The 12918-nt window shown below is 35.4% G+C and overlaps 3 protein-coding genes across 3 annotated transcripts in view; 2 read left to right on the top strand and 1 right to left on the bottom strand.

The window, feature by feature from the left end:
- The window catches only part of HELRODRAFT_183124 (hypothetical protein), a gene marked incomplete at both ends in the record, with an annotated part of 8922 nt that extends 8659 nt beyond the window's left edge, over positions 1-263 (top strand). The window contains one exon of the mRNA XM_009033824.1: positions 211-263. Coding sequence (XP_009032072.1) covers positions 211-263 — 53 coding nt within the window. The remainder of the gene's footprint in view (positions 1-210) is intronic.
- Positions 264-2550: 2287 nt separating this feature from the next.
- HELRODRAFT_91349 (hypothetical protein) lies at positions 2551-4439 on the bottom strand (the record flags this gene model as incomplete). The annotated part of the gene is made up of 3 exons (XM_009033823.1): positions 2551-3031; positions 3161-3481; positions 3772-4439. 3 exons carry the CDS (start codon positions 4437-4439, stop codon positions 2551-2553), a joined length of 1470 nt encoding a protein of 489 aa, XP_009032071.1.
- A 1993-nt stretch (positions 4440-6432) lies between these two features.
- HELRODRAFT_91367 (hypothetical protein) overlaps positions 6433-12918 on the top strand; it is a gene marked incomplete at both ends in the record, with an annotated part of 9245 nt that continues 2759 nt past the window's right edge. The window contains 6 exons of the mRNA XM_009033822.1: positions 6433-6690; positions 6782-6918; positions 7872-8013; positions 11330-11435; positions 12028-12230; positions 12373-12459. Coding sequence (XP_009032070.1) covers positions 6433-6690; positions 6782-6918; positions 7872-8013; positions 11330-11435; positions 12028-12230; positions 12373-12459 — 933 coding nt within the window. The remainder of the gene's footprint in view (positions 6691-6781; positions 6919-7871; positions 8014-11329; positions 11436-12027; positions 12231-12372; positions 12460-12918) is intronic.

Raw genomic sequence — 12918 nt, 5'->3', positions numbered from 1 at the left:
TACAAACACTGCCTACCTCTTTGTGATGTATTGTATGTACGAGCAAGCACAGCGGTATAAATGTATGGTGTATAGCTGGGATGGACAAATTGTTCACCAAAAAAGGTTGTCAGACAAACATTATGACCCAAAAAAGAGCCACAAACCTTTAAAAAATTCTCCCCCGGTCGAAAAAATTTGCTATTTAATAACATATGCGGCCCTTCATAGGTAGAATAGTTCTCGATGCGGCCCTCACAACAAAAAGTTTGCCCACCCCTTAGGTATGTCAGTTTTAGAGTTTCGTCAAGACAGTATTCGAACCAAAACGTCACGTAATGGAATGAATAAAATGGTGATTACTATTTTAAAAGGTTGATAAAAGTTAATTAGAATTAATTAATGATGGTAGTGATAGTGATGACGAAATTAATTAATTAATTAATTTTTATCACATTTTTCAGCTCAATTAAACAGACCTTGTAGAAACTTACCAAGCAACATCAACAACAACATCAACAACAACAAGTGGAAGCAACAACAACATCATCATCATCGTCAACATCAACAACAACAATCATCATCATCATCTTCATCAATGGAGTGTTTGATGACGATCCTTATTTTTATTATCGTTTTTATTATTTCTCTTGCCTCTTGTTAATGATGATAGTTTAGATAATGTTGATGATGATAATGATAATAATAATAATAATAATAATAATAATAGTGGTGACGACATAGAATAAGGTCGATAATTTAAATATAATCGATATATACAATACATATAATGTAACCATTTACATATTTTTAGCATGTATTGTGTATGTATAAGAAATAAATAAATAAATATAATGAATACAACAAACAGACGCTTATGTGTGTTTGTGCGTGTGTGTGCGTGTGTGTCTGTGTGTGTCTGTGTCTGTGTGTGTATGTGTGCGTGTGTGTGTTCGTGTTTTTATTTCTTCAGTGCATCTTGTCTCCGTAGAAATAAATGAATGAAAAACTACTCTCGAAATCGTTATTTATAAATCGCGTGTATTGGAACATCACTCAATCAATCACTCAATCAATCACTCAATCAATCAATCAATCGATCAATCAATCAACCAATCAATTAATCACTCACTTAATCAATCAATCAAAAACTAGTTTATAAAGCGCTATTTCCGCGATGTTCAACAGACAAAAGACAATAAAGACAAAATTACGCTACATTTTGACTTGGGTGTCAGTACAATGGCGATCCCTCAACGCCTCTCTACCCCTCAAAACTACCGCGATAATGAGAATAACAATCAAATAAAGCAATCATAAGTGTTTTATTGTTCGTGTCAATTATTGCTTAACTTGCCAGTTAATCGCGGCCAGAAATTAGTATGGGCGATGGCGAGGTTTTAAAGTATCGTCACTTCTACAGGGGGCCATGAAAATAAATGGTTGTCGTGAAATTGAAAAAATTTGAAATTGCTGTTGGACATGAATTTTTGGTCACAGTTTGAACCTTCGCCAGTTTGGGGGTTGGGCCGTCATAAAATTTATTTCCAGCTTGCTTTCGGTTCGATTGTAATACCCTGCTGGTAGTATTTGGAATTTAAATTAATTTAATTTTAATAATGAAATAAGTTTCCTCTGATCTGGACGACAATGAATCAATAACAAATCTTCAGAATATTTCGTTCTTAAATCTTCGAAGGTGTTCTTCTTCCATGTTCGCCTCGTCTCTAACTCTCCAAGGATTCTAAAATGTTGAAAGTGATGATCGGTTGGTAGGCTCATTTAAATCAATCAAAAACAACATCGTTATCTACATCTCTATCACCACAACCACCTTGGCCAGTGACGTATTTATTTTTTATTTATTTTAGTATTTATTTTTTAATTTTATTGTTTCTTTATTTGTTCATTTATACGTCCAATCATTTATTTTCAGTTTCATGTTAATTTATTGATCCTATATTATACTGCATATTACAGCGGCCCGCGAGGCCTTGTCTGCCAGACATTATGACCAAAAAAAGGAGCCACAAATCTTAAAAAAAATTTTCCCCCGGGTCGAAAATATTTGCTATTTAAGTACTCATGCGGCCCTTCAGAGGTAAAATCATTCTCAATGCGGCCCTCACAGCAAAAAGTTTACCCACCCCTGTTATAAGATGTTTCCAAATTTAAACACAAGATTTTGTTGTAACATCCTTTCTTTATTGATCATCAAATTTGATGGAAATGTCTCTTGACATCAATAACACGCGAGTAGTAACAATAGCAATATAAAAAAAATTTCAATTAATCAGTCGTAATGATCAGTTAATCTATAATGGAAAAAACTTATAAATATAACAAATGTAAATAAGTAACTTCAAAATAGCTTCAAATTAAATATATACACATATATATAAATACATTCTTATATATATAAATATTTATATACGAATAATAAATATACAACTACATGATTCGTTAATATTTACAGCAAATTAAGGCAAATTCTGATGAAAACAAGAGACAATGAGAATGAAGGCAAGACCAATAGTATGCTAATGAACGCTGGTATGATGTGTAAGGTATTCATTTATGTGTGTATGATTTCGGAATGTCGAAACAAGTTTCATAGCATTTTCTATCCCTTGCATCGCTGTAAGCTAATAACTTCATGCTTTCTCTTTCCGTATCACCGATGAAAGAATATTTGACAGCCAGTTCCTTAGCTGAGGTATCGGTCGGTTCGTCGGTTCGGTTCGAAATTGATTCTTCGACACTTTCCAGGCTCTTCGATTTTGTTTCAGGAAGGATGAAATAGGAGTAGAGGGCTCCTGCTAGGCAATCGACTGCAAATAAATAGAATGCGCCTGACTCGCCAAGAGCAGTGACAAGAGGATGGAAAAATAATATCGTTAGTGAACCGGCTAGTAATCCGATGAATGTCGAAGCACTCGATGCTACGGCTCTTATCGTCTGAGGGTACATCTCCGATAATATGATCGATGGAACGGTGCCCCATCCAAAACTGTAGCAGGCCAGGTAGCAACAAATTCCAGCAAAGAGCAGACTGGTCGGGACGGGATTCAAGACGATGGTTGGTGGCGTCTCTGGTGATGCTACTGCTAAGGAGGACACGTTCAATAAAGATGACGAGTTCAAAAAGTTTGTCACGTTCAAACTAGTTTCTGCCAACAACGCACTGCTGTTCATTTTTGCGATATGAAAGGCCCATCCCATGGCAATCAAACTGACGGCCTGACCAGTCCCTCCAACAATCAACAACAGCCTTCGTCCCAATCTGTCAACAGTGAAACTGGCAATGACAGTTGTTACGATTCTCAAACAGCCGACATAAACTGAAGCGTACTCTGCCGATCTGTCGTCCATGTTCGAAAATTTGAAGATGGACTTCATGAAAGCACTGACTGCTGTCTGACCGCACAAACCCTGCAGGAGCATCATAGGCAGGCAGATGATAAGTTGACGCTGAACACGTTTCAACTTTTTAAAGAGGATCCTCGCATGTACGTAGACGTTGCATTGTTTCGTTGATGTCACCCGTTCCAATGGCTCTGTCGGAGTTGACTCTATTTCTCCCTTCAATTCTTTTTTCTCTTTTTGTTTTGCTTCTTGTTCTTTCTGCTGCTCGTGAAGAATTTCCAAACATTCCGATCTCATTTTTTTGTTGAAGCTTTGAACCTCATCGTGCTGAAATTAAAATTTAAAAATTTCATTCATTTTCTTTAAAAATTATTTTTAGCAAACATAAAGTGTAATTTTGTACAGCAATTAATTCATATATAAAACAACAAATTAAAACAAACCCTCGCAACAATTTTGTCCATTTCATTGTTGACGTCACTTTCTGATTGTCCTTCTCTTAATAAGTTCAAAACTCTGAAAGCTTCTTTCAGATAGCCCTTTCCAACCAGCCAACGTGGTGTTTCATTCTGAGAAAACATTCCGAGCATGAGAGCCAGAGTCAATGCGGCCCCTACCAAAGCCAAATATCTGTTGTTCAAGTAGATTCCGAGAAAGTATGCGGCCGTGGTGCCCATAGATATGCACAGCTCGCAGACGCCACACATCATACCACGGCGTCTACTGTCCACTGTTTCTGCAATGTAGGTTCCGTAGGCTGAATACACCATCGCACTGCCGACGCCAGTGAAGAACCTACTCGTTATAACGGCTAGCCAGTAATCGCCGAATATTGCGATTAGCAGCCAGCCAAGTGCTTGAGGGATTGCACATCCAAACAAAACATCCTTCCTTCCCCACTTGTCCATCGCTGGTCCTGCAATTAAACATCCAACCATCCCACCAAAGAAAACCAAACTGCCATACAACGATACGTCACCCGTTGCCACATTCAAAATACCGTTGTTAACAAATTTCGTAACGCTCGGAGATGTATAACCGGTAGAAAAACCACGATTTATCGGCGCAAACAACGCTCCTATTACCAGAAACATTTATGCCCACGTTGGCTTATATGCTTCAAGTGAACACTGCTTTTTTCTCTCTTTATGTTCCTCACTCTCAAACTTTTTTTCATTTTCATTCTTTTTCTTTTTTTCCACCACTTCCACCGTTGAATCTACCGCCTCCAGATCTGCGATTGTATAATCTAAATCTGGCTTCATGATTGAAGTCGGTGAGGAAAGGCTGAGTGATGTTGAACTTTCTCTGAAGTTGGTTGAGGCCAATCTTGGATAGGCTGCCGAATATTTCACGCTGTGTTTCTGCATTAAATTAAAATAAGTTTCAAATATAGCTGCTTCATTATATCATTCAATAAGAGTTATTATGACAGAAAATTTTAAAAGGATGATCTATATTGCAACGGCATTTCAATATATTAAAAAAATCTTAAAAATATAAGAAAAGTTATTTACCGGCAGGAGTTTGGTCTTTTCACTCAAGATGTTCTCCATTCTGCAATTTTTTTGAATCATCATTCTTCCTTCTTTATTGGACGTGTTTGATAAAATTCGAGCTGATTATCAAATTTTAATATAACAAATAAAACCGACGAATTCAGTAAATAATTCAGCTTAAAAATAGATTAAATTGTTGATTAATTTTTTAATGATAGATAGCTAGATAGATAGATGCTTGATAACCACGTTTTGAGACATCCACTACTCCGGATCTTATATATAGGAACCGAGAAATCAATCAGGTCAAAGTTTGTCACGTGGGTTGTTCATTAAAATGAATCTAATTCTATGTTAGATAGATCTTTACAACCATCTTAATTAACATCATAAATGTCCATTATGTAGTTTCCACGACCGCTCTTAATTTTGAAAACCGCTGCAATACAAAGATGATAATAAAAATGAAGCTAATTAATTAATACTTCAGCATATTAATTATTAGTATTTTAATTCTTATTATTTCATTGATATTCTTAAATATTCTATTCGCATTTTTCATTTAATAAGATTCAAAGTTGGTACGACAAAGTGTTCGTGTATGTTTAATTTTTTATTTGTGTCGAAGTGTACCCACGTGGGTCTATACATGAATTTTAGCGCCTTCGAAAAATTGATTTAATTGACGCTTTTTAAATGTTCTAATAATTATAATAATAATGAATTGATAAATATTTTTTACCCTCAGAGTGATGGTTTAGCATTTATTAGTTTCTTTTTTGTTCATTTTTGAAAGGAATTATTAAAAATCAAATTCCCTCGTTGTTTCATTCATTCCTTTCTTCGTTCGTTTATTCGTTCGTTCATTCGTTCGTTCATTCGTTCGTTTGTTTGTTTGTTCATTCGTTCGTTTGTTTGTTTGTTCATTCGTTCGTTTGTTTATTCGTTTGTTCATTCCTTCGTTCATTCAATCATTTATTTAGAGTAAGAGGCATGTAAAAGTTTGAAGGATTTTATAAAATCTTCAAATTCCATTAATATTAGTACTACTTTCGAATTGTCATCATCAGGATTATATTACATTACGTAATATAAGAGAGAGAGAGAGAGAGGGAGAGAGAAAGAGGGAGAGGGAGAGAGAGAGAAAGAGAGAGAAAAAGAGAGATAGAGAGAAAGAAAGAGAGAGAAAGAAAGAGTGTATCCTATGTATGTTTGTGTATGTGTGTGCGTGCGTGCAGCATGCGTTTGTATGCGTTGTATAAATAAATGCCTGAAATAAAATTTAATGGCTTGAGATCAGTTGAATTCTTTCTCTAATTGCCGAACTCTCTTCAATCTGCTAATTATTTAACCCCCGTTATAATATCTCTTCTGAATTAAATTCCATCTCGCTATTATCGCTAAAGGACTTTGAATCATTTTCAGCGTCATCATCACGTCATCGCCTTAGTTTACAAGTTTACAACAGGGACTCTTAAAAAATTTGTGTTATCAGCAACAACAGCATCAACAACAACAACAACGACAAAAACAACAACGACAAAAACAGCATCTCACCACCACCAGCCACACCACCAACGACGACAAAATGTTTTCCTGGCTACCGAAGCGTCCCCACTCCAACCTCAACGACCACCATCTCAGTCCGACGAACCGGAAATTGTTGGCCGACCACTTGCAGAGGATGTACAAGGAGAAGCTGGCACCGTTGGAGCAGTACACAAGTTTCCACCACTTCCATTCCTTTCGGATCGAAGATTCGGATTTCAGTGCCAAACCCATGATTCTTCTAATTGGCCAGTATTCTACTGGCAAGACAACCTTTATTAGGTCTATCATTGAACAGGTCAGGTTTGGGTCGTCATTTTCGGTTAATTATCCTCACACAATCATCATCGTCGTCATCATCTCATCGCGATCAATACTATCGTTATCAGGATTACCCCGGTATGAGAATCGGTCCAGAACCGACAACCGACAACTTCACGATTATATCCGACGGGCCGACCGAGTCGATTATACCTGGGAATGCTCTGGTGTCTGATAAGTCCTTGCCCTATGGACAACTGGCAAAGTTTGTCGACTGAATGGTTGATTGATTGATTGATTGATTGATTGATTGATTGATTGATTGATTGGTTGGTTGATTGATTGATTGATTGATTGATTGATTGATTGATTGATTGATTGATTGATTGATTGATTGATTGATTGATTGATTGATTGATTGATTGATTGATTGATTGATTGATTGATTGATTGATTGATTGATTGATTGATTGATTGATTGATTGATTGATTGATTGATTGATTGATTGATTGATTGATTGATTGATTGATTGATTGATTGATTGATTGATTGATTGATTGATTGATTGATTGATTGATTGATTGGTTGGTTGGTTGGTTGATTGATTGATTGATTGATTGATTGATTGATTGATGAATTGTAAAGATGAATTGTAAAGAAAAATCGTAAAGATGAATGAACAAGAACTGTAAAAAAGAATAGTAAAGAAGAATTGCAATTAAAAATTGTAAAAGTAAAGAACAACTGTACAAAAAAATTTGTAAAGAAAAAATTTTAAAGATGGTTTGTAAAGAACATTTTTCAGTTCTCGGAATGCCCCATTGTGTAACAAATTTATTGTTTTTCCATAATAAACGAGCATTATTAACTTTCAAAAAGGGGTTAAAGACTCATCTTTTTAACAGGGGCTCCGGGTACCTCTGAAGCAGCTGTGCAAAGGGGCGCTTCATAAATGTTTATATTATTATTATTATTAATTACTAATTCAGTAATATCATCATCATACGCCATCTATTGCGACAGACATTCAAATGTATAATAACTATATTAAGACTGATTACATTTCTCGTTGTACGCATTTTATATCTATAATGGCGAGCATCGTAGACTACTTTCTCTTTTTAATTCATCTTATTTTATTTTATTTCATTGAATATTTATTTCGCCCCTTTTTTTGGAAAAAATAAAAGAGTTCCCATTATTATTAACTTCCCTAGATTCGGGAACGCCTTTCTGAACCGCCTGCAGATGTCCACGGTCCCATCTCCAGTATTGGAGAACGTGGTCTTCATCGACACGCCGGGTGTGGCAGCCGGCATGAAGCACCACAAAGTGCAGCGTGGCTATGACTTCACTGAGGTACCTACTGTTCTCTTTGCATTGCTCGAGTAGTACCGCGTTATAACTGATGTAAATGAATAAATTATTTACTGAATGATGAGTGAATAAATAAATTATTGAATAATGAATAAATTATTGAATACTGAATAAATAAATTATTAAATAATAAATAAATTATTGAATAATGAATAAATGAATAAATTATTGAATAATGAATAAATAAATAAATAAATTATTGAATAATGAATAAATAAATAAATTTATGAATAATAAATAAATTATTGAATAATGAATAAATAAATAAATTTATGAATAATAAATAAATTATTGAATAATGAATAAATAAATTATTAAATAATAAATAAATAATAATGATTAATATTAATTAATTAATTTATAAATAAATAAATAACGAATATACAACTGTGATATTTGGGGGTTCACAGACAAAATAGCGCCATTATTTTGACGCCATTTTTCAAAAATTTGTTGTTCCCTATTGTCACAAGATTGTTCTCAGCGCCATATTTACACGAGGTCGTACGATTGCAAACATACTCGCGTGTGTTTTATGTGTTGTATGCCTTTTATGTGTTGTATGTGTTGTATGCCTTGTATGTGTTGTATACCTTGTATGTGTTGTATGCCTTGTATGTGTTGTATGCCTTGTATGTGTTGAAGTGTTCGAATTGTGAAAAAAAAGTAAGGGGGTCATAAGGATTGGCGGGTGAAGTTTTGAATGTACGGGGTCAAAATTTGACTCCCAACATTAAAATTAAATGAATGGTGAAGGGTCTTATTTTAGAGATAGGGGGGTAAAACCAACCCCCCAACCCCCCCATTAATTCGAACCCTGATGTGTTGTATGCTGGTGTACCTGGTCTTTTGCCAGGGCTTATCGCGAATCCCTTCAGACGATTTCGAAATGTAGGAAGAAAAAAAAATAGGTGAGGGACCATGACACCATATTAAGAACAATATTTAGAACTGTTTAGCAGCCTAATAGTAATTACTAACAAGAACTGTTTGTAACGTAATATTAATGGTAGTATTAAGAACCGTTTTGTAGCGTATCGTTGGTCAACAGTATTAACATCGAACTGAAGCGTGAGTATTGAAGATATTTATCCTCATATATTTGATATCCGTCTTGCTGCTGTTGTTCTTCTCTTCTCTCTGGAACTCTCTACCTACTTCTCTGACTACTTCTCCATCACTTACGAAGTTCAGAGCGGATCTCATGACCCATCCGTTTTCAAAATTCATTGAGGAGCGCTGTTGAACATCGCGGAAATAGCGCTTTATAAGCTAATTGATTGGTTGATTGATTGATTGATTGATTGATTGATTGATTGATTGATTGATTGATTGATTGATTGATTGATCGATCGATCGATCGATCGATCGGTCGGTCGGTCGGTCGGTCGGTCGGTCGGTCGGTCGGTCGGTCGATCGATCGATCGATCGATTGATTGATTGTTTTATGTTGAAATAGTAGTTATCTCCGAATGTAAGCTATTCACGGCAGAGATTTCGTCGCGAAATTTTGGAGCTGTTTTAAGTTCTGATGGGTCACCTTATTTTGGTACTTACACGACCTACGACTTTAAAGATAGATTGACCTTTGACCTTTAACCCTTAATTGTATTTGTCTTATTCGGATGTTGTACTGTGGCAGTATAGCGGTAGAGGGCTTGTTACTTGTGACGCAAGCTTACCGGCTTCGAATGCAGAGGTATTCTTGTCCGAATAGGTCTGACGACTTGACTGAGGTATCATGTTTTGAGCTATTTTGATGTTATTTTGCAATGGTATTGTAGCACTGAAGTACCTAGCAAAGAAGAAATACACAGGCAAAATTAGAGGATGTATAATCGTTGTCTTTGGCGGCATTTAATTTAGTTCGTTTATTTAAAGTGAAATCTCCACTCTTAAAATAATAATAACTAATAACAATAATAATAAAAATAATAATAATAATAATGGGAACACTTTTTTATTCAATCAAATATCATAAAACATACAGAATAATACAATATTCATTATAATAATAATAATAATAAAAATAATAATAATAGTACTTATTAATAATTATTTTTAAATTGAATCTGTAAATTTGTTCGGTTTTTTAATATGCCAAGTATTTGAAGAATTTAGAGAAACTTTTATACTATTGCCATAGTTATTATTATCGCTATCACCATCATTATTATTATCATTATCATCATCATCATCATTATTATTATTATCATTATTATCCTCATTTAATTACTTCAATTTGTCTTTAATTAAAATTGGCTGGACCGAATCTTTTCGCCAAAGTTTAATTAGCAGTGTGATACCATCATCATATTATGTCCTCTGTAAGTGCGATTGTTTCGCGTTATATACTTTTATATTTATTCAATTTTAAGATGGTTTATTAATACTTAAATAATTCAATTAATCTTATTTTTTTTTCTTATTTATAAAACTATCATTATTTCATTGTGAAATGTAAACATTTCTTTTCTATTTATAACTTTTGGTGCAAATTTTATGGTGGCCCAACAAGTCATATCTTCGGGTCTTCTAGCTTTTTTGCTGAATAAATTCATTATTGAATTGATTTGAATTGAATCATATTGTGATCGGGACAATGCCTGAATCAAAATTTTCATAACTATCCTATTAGAGCTGTATTTATTTCATTTCAAATGAAGAACAATGATGATTATGATTTCATTTTAACCATGATTATTATTATTCTTATTATCATCATCATTATTATTATCATTATTATTTTTATTATTATCATTATTATGATCCACAAAATGGTTAAACTTTTCATCTCACTTACGACTGAACAATAATTTGTCAATATCTCCAATTCGTTAAGAACGAAATTTCCAACTAGTTTTTTTGGTTTTAAGATCTATCAACAAATTTTCTCTCTCTCTCTCTCTCCATCTCCTCTTTCTTTCACTCTCTCTCTTTCTCTCTCTCTCTCTCTCTCTCTCTCTCTCTCTCTCTCTCTCTCTCTCTCTCTCTCTCTCTGTCTCTCTCTCTCTCTCTTCAATGAAACCAATCGAGGGAGGAAGAAGTTTAAATTTTTTTTAAAATAAGATTAGATCGTGGGAGATGACGTTGTGAGAAAAATGTGTTTACAGAACACACGCATCAACACGTCTGTGTGTTTGTGTGTGTGTTTGTGTGTGTGTGTGCGTGCGTGTGTGTGTGTGTGTGTGTGTGTTATTGTTGTTAACGTCATCTTCGTCATCTTCATCATCGTCGTCTTCATCATCGTCGTCGTCATCTTCACCTCCACCACCATCATCACCATCATCATCGCCAGGTCATTGCATGGTTCGCCAGTCACGCGGACCGGGTCATCTTGTTTTTCGACGCCTGCAAACTGGACATCTCTGATGAGTTCAAGAAGGTCATTGAGATCGTCAGAGGTCAGTTGGTTGGTTGGTTGGTTGGTTGGATGGTTGGTTGGTTGGTTGGTTGGTTGGTTGGTTGGTTGGTTGGTTGGTTGGTTGGTTGGTTGGTTGGTTGGTTGGTTGGTTGGTTGGTTGGCTGGTCGGTCGGTCGGTCGGTATTGTATTGTATTGTATAGTATTGTATTGTATTGTATTGTATTGTATAGTATTGTATTGTATTGTATTGTATTGTATTGTATTGTATTGTATTGTATTGTATTGTATAGTATTGTATTGTATTGTATTGTATTTGTAGAAGTTCTTACAATATCAACGTAAAATAGACAAACTTTTGCCATTCCTGCTACTTGTTTAGTTCTAACTAGGGATTAGCTATTGTAACAATTGGCTCGTTCATTCAATAATCAATTATAGATTCATTTATTCCTCCAATCAAGCAATCAAATAACCCTCATCCAACCAACCAATCATCAAACCAACCAACTATCCATCCAACCAACCAACCAATCATCAAGTCAACCAAATAACTATCTATCTAACCAACCTACTATCCATCCAACCAACCAACCAATCATCCAACCAACCAACCAACCATCCAACCAATCAGACAACGACGAAAAAATTCGCGTGGTCTTCAACAAGGCTGACCTACTTACAGAGCAGGAGCTGATGCGAAGCTACGGGGCCATAATGTGGTTTCTAGGTCGGGCATTGCCCTTCCCAGAGCCGTCTAGACTGTACGTCTCGAGTTTTTGGTCTGGCGAAATGAGGTCAGTCGAGAACAGGGCACTCCTGGAAAGCGAGGCGCAGGTCGGTTTGAGTGGGGGCGATGGTAATGATGATGATGACGATGATGACGACGATGATGATGATTATGACGATGATGATTATGATGACGATGATTATGATGATGATGATGACGATGATGATGACGATTGTTCACATTTTCAAGGACTTGTACCAAGACCTGCAAGCCCTTCCAAGGTCTTCTGCCCTCAGAAAGATCAATGACCTCGCCAAGAGGGCCAGACTTGTCAAGGTCAACATTGTTATTATTGTTATTATTATTAATTTCTTCTTCTTCTTATTATTATTATCATCATCATCATCAATTATTATTATTATTAATTTCTTCTTTTTCTTCTTCTTTTTTTTATTCATCCTTGCGCCTGTATGTGAGCGAGTGATGAGCATGGATGGCTGTAAACATTTTTGTATATTCGTAGTGATTGGTTTCATATTTTGAGGTTTGGTGATGGTGGAAAGAGTTTCCACCATGGTTGATGATGATGATGATGACGATGATAGTGGTGGTGATAATGGTGACGATGAAGATGGTGAATATGGTGACGATGAAGATGACGACGATGATGATGAGGATGATGATGATGGTGATGATGGTGGTGGTGATAATGGTGACGATGAAGATGACGACGATGATGATGAGGATGATGATGATGAGGATGATGATGATGGTGATGATGGTGGTGGTGATAAT

Source organism: Helobdella robusta (assembly GCF_000326865.2).
Source record: "Helobdella robusta unplaced genomic scaffold HELROscaffold_99, whole genome shotgun sequence".
NCBI classification, from domain to species: domain Eukaryota; kingdom Metazoa; phylum Annelida; class Clitellata; order Rhynchobdellida; family Glossiphoniidae; genus Helobdella; species Helobdella robusta.
Note: the sequence above shows the minus strand (reverse complement) of the source record. Positions and strands in the feature narration are given on the sequence as shown.